This window comes from Armigeres subalbatus, chromosome 3 (assembly GCF_024139115.2).
Source record: "Armigeres subalbatus isolate Guangzhou_Male chromosome 3, GZ_Asu_2, whole genome shotgun sequence".
In the NCBI taxonomy this organism is placed as follows: Eukaryota; Metazoa; Arthropoda; class Insecta; order Diptera; family Culicidae; genus Armigeres; species Armigeres subalbatus.
The window spans coordinates 423,051,802-423,055,330 of record NC_085141.1 but is presented as its reverse complement, the minus strand read 5'-3'; the positions used below and the strand labels follow the sequence as shown (position 1 = coordinate 423,055,330).

At 48.7% G+C, this 3,529-nt stretch overlaps 1 protein-coding gene across 1 annotated transcript; it reads right to left on the bottom strand.

Annotated features, from left to right (window-relative positions):
* Positions 1-582: 582 nt before the first annotated feature.
* Positions 583-2,061, bottom strand: LOC134224362 (enhancer of split mbeta protein-like). The gene has a single exon (XM_062703696.1). The coding sequence runs from the start codon at positions 1,752-1,754 to the stop codon at positions 1,065-1,067; it is 690 nt and encodes a 229-aa protein (XP_062559680.1). The 5' UTR covers positions 1,755-2,061; the 3' UTR covers positions 583-1,064.
* Positions 2,062-3,529: the final 1,468 nt, after the last annotated feature.

The following is a 3,529-nucleotide window of genomic DNA, read 5'->3' as shown; positions in this document are numbered from 1 at the left end:
TCAATTACACACACGTCACAGTAGGCTGGGTTGGCACCGCACCACCCCACACCGCACCATCTTCGACCGCTATGCTATGCGCAGCGAGCGAAGAAGGCAAAGGAGGAAACCATGAAAGCAGGACGACTACGGGCTTCGAACAAGCGCGGAGCGGCAGAAGCAACAACAACAGCAAAAGCAGTTCGCTGCGATCGTGGGAAAAAATATTTTTCTCATGGTTCGAAAAATGCGAACAGCTTGCCCTCTGCAGCCTACCATGGTCTGCTTGCGGCCAACGGGAGCGAGCGAGACGGAGTACTGGGCATGAAACTCAACCGGCCGTAGCATGTGCTCGCTGCGTTCTAATTGGAATTAATAACAGCTGCTGTTTTTTCGCTGAACGGCTCTCGGGATGGTACTTTTACGGCGGCGGAGGAAACGGCGGAAAAACAACATTTTCCTGAATGTTTTAACATTACTTGCTACTATTTTTTCAAAGCGGAATGATGCGAAACGAGAGAAAAAAAAATCAACGATGTTCAAGGTCAAGAGGAGCTCGGTTTTTCGGAAGTGTTTTTGTGCGATGAGTGATAAGATGGGAGGTTTAATTTTTCATTGATATTTGATAATCATTGTTTTATTCTTTTTCCTTAGCGTACTACTGGATCAAAAAGAACATTTTGATTTTGTTTGTTTTGCTTATAATCACAGAAATTGCCACAAACTGCGCAATTCGTAAACAATCTTAAGTCTTACATTTTGAGAACAAACATCTCCTACTGGCTATTAAAAAAATTCTGAGCTAAATGCAGAAATAAAACAGGTCTTTCTCAGCGAAAAAGTACTAACAAAAAGCTTAAGGCCTAGTCCCTAAAGAACGTTAATATCACAAACTCTTAAAAACAATTAGAGTGAAAAAATCCTATCTCCTATTAAAGCTATACCCATACGATCGATTGATTGTTTTTAAAAGGTTTTGTTTTTGTCTTGTTGTCTCTTGAGATCTCTGGATTGAGGAATTTGGTTACGTTGAGTGATAAGTCTTTCTTCACTGGTACCGGTTCCAACCGAAGGTAAAAGAATGTTTACCACGGCCTCCAGACGGATTCCTGAATCTTGAGTAGGCCGGAGGTTTGCTGATCGCTACCGGTGGAAGAGCACTCACTTGGGTTTGGTGACGGGCTGTTGGAGTTGCCACTTCCGGAGCGGTACGATTGTGGGGTCAGGGGCATCTGGTAGGACTGCAGATCGGCGGCCGTTGATGAGGAGGTTGAGAACGGAGAAATAGGCGGAGATTGCATGTTCTGCTCAACGTGAACGGAGAGTGGCGAAACTTTGTCCAAATCGTTCAGTCGGTGTCCGAGATGGGTCATCAGCTTGGTTCCCAGCTTAACGTCAACTCCTTGGGTGGATGCCAAACAGCGGGAAACTTCGTTGGCGGCATGGGTAAATCCGGCACGGAATCGGTCGGCATCGATCACTGGGTTAACGGTCAATCGCTGCTGCCGACGGAGCTTGTGCAAGTGGCGAACGGTAAGCTCCAGAATGTCGGCCTTTTCCAATTTGGAAACGTTTTCACCTTCCGATTGCAGAGCTGACACCATCAGCTCCTTCAGCTCATCCAGGCATCGGTTGATCCTGGCACGGCGCTTACGCTCCAGCATCGGCTTCATCACTTTGCGGTACTGATAGGTCCGCGATAGCGGTTCCAGCGATCCTGGCTGTGGGATTTTGCCACCCATCGAGGCTTCTGCTACCATGTTTGCGTAAACCATTGTGTTCTTCTTTTGTTGGTTGGTCACTTCACCGAAATGTCTTTTTGCACAATTGTTCTTAGCTTTCCAAGCGCTTGCTTATCACTGCACTTCCTTTTGCAACTGATTGTTCATGTAATGCTGTTTGTTTTGTTTTGGTCGAAACCACACTTCCACGAATCTCTTCTTGTTTTTCCTTCAGCGATCTAAACTGCACTGAACTGATTAAAACTCCGAAAGACGAGTGCGTCTTCGTATTGCTTGAGTAAACTGATATGAACGTACGTTGTGAACGGTACGAAAGCGAGATGTGAAATGAAGCAAAATCCGACCGAGTGCGGCTTTTATACTCGGGAAGGCTCCGAGCGAGTCGTGGGAACCTAAACTCAACTGTATTTCCCACACGAGTTTACCACCTGCAAATGTATATACGATCGTAACCATCTGTCGCTTTTATGTTTTCTCTCTCTCATGCTCTCTTCGTGTTCTCCGTTCCTGCTTCGCGCGTTCTACTCCTTCCCTCCTCGTCGTAGTCCTGGCCGTGGTCGTCGCCTGCTATGCTTCCCTCCTGCCGATCGGCCTACTGCGCGCACGGGAACGAAACGAGACCTAAGTGTGTATGCAGAAGCAACCAACCCAGTATAACGATATTTTTTGTTTAACTTCTTTATTATATGAAAATATCAGTTTAACTCTACTCGCCTTTGCCTCGTTCCTCGATTCCCCTCGCCGGTTTGATATGACTAGTTTTTAACACATTGAAGAAGCCTAGATCGATAGGGCACCATTAGCAGCGGCAGTACCGCAGCACCAGGAACAACATGACCAGCAGCATAGGAGAAGAAAGCATTAAGCATAAACGGGACGCCAGCGGGGGGAAGCGAACGTGAGAGAGAAAGAGCGCGCATTGTAATCTCGTTCGGAAAACAAATGCCCGCGCGCTTAGCACACGTTATTTTTTCGAAAACTTTCTCACGCTCGGCTCCTCCGGCTGTTGTGTGGCTCGTTGCATGGTTGGCTGGCGGTCTGCTGGCTGGAGATCTATTTGGGCTGAGTTGTTGATTTTTATTCACTCGTTTGCCTCCTCTTCGGCTCGTTTTGCACCGCGCGCCTCGCTTGCTGCGATGATATTTCTGCTGCCGCAGCGAGGTCTTGTGCTGAATGTATGATTTGACGATCGGCGGCAAGCGACGCTCACACTTTTGCCACGAGTTTTGGCCTCTGCCTCTTTCCGGGCGTTCGATGCCTCGGAATGCTTTGGGCATTAGGAACCAGCCAGCGCGCATTGTGATACACTCCTATGAAAATGGACTATTGATATATCAATATGGCAAGATCGACTTTGGGATTGGGAGGCTGCGGCCGAGGCATATTCAAATAAGCATCGCGACGACGACCCGTGCCCTCTGCTGACTTTATGGCCTGGAGCCAGTGGAAGCCGTATGGGGTGTGGACTAATTGAATACAAAGTTCCATAACTGGTTTTCTGGCCGCCGATGTTGTGTCTTGGTGCGCCCCAAGAAGCCGAGATAATCGCGGATGGGGATTGAGCAAGAGTCAATTTGGCACGAGCTAAGCACACTCTCAGCCGGTTACTATGGAGTTCGTTATCGGGTGGCTTGCTCGCTTGCTGGGTGTGTTGGCGCGCTGGTAGTAGCTAGGACCGGATACTCGATCATTCGTGGCGCGCCGCACGCGCGTTCATCGCTGGCTGAGTAACGGGGGGTGATTGTGTGATAAACTGCCTTCGCGTTCGAGCCTAGTAGGCTGCCGGTGCGGCGGCAAATGGTCGGGGC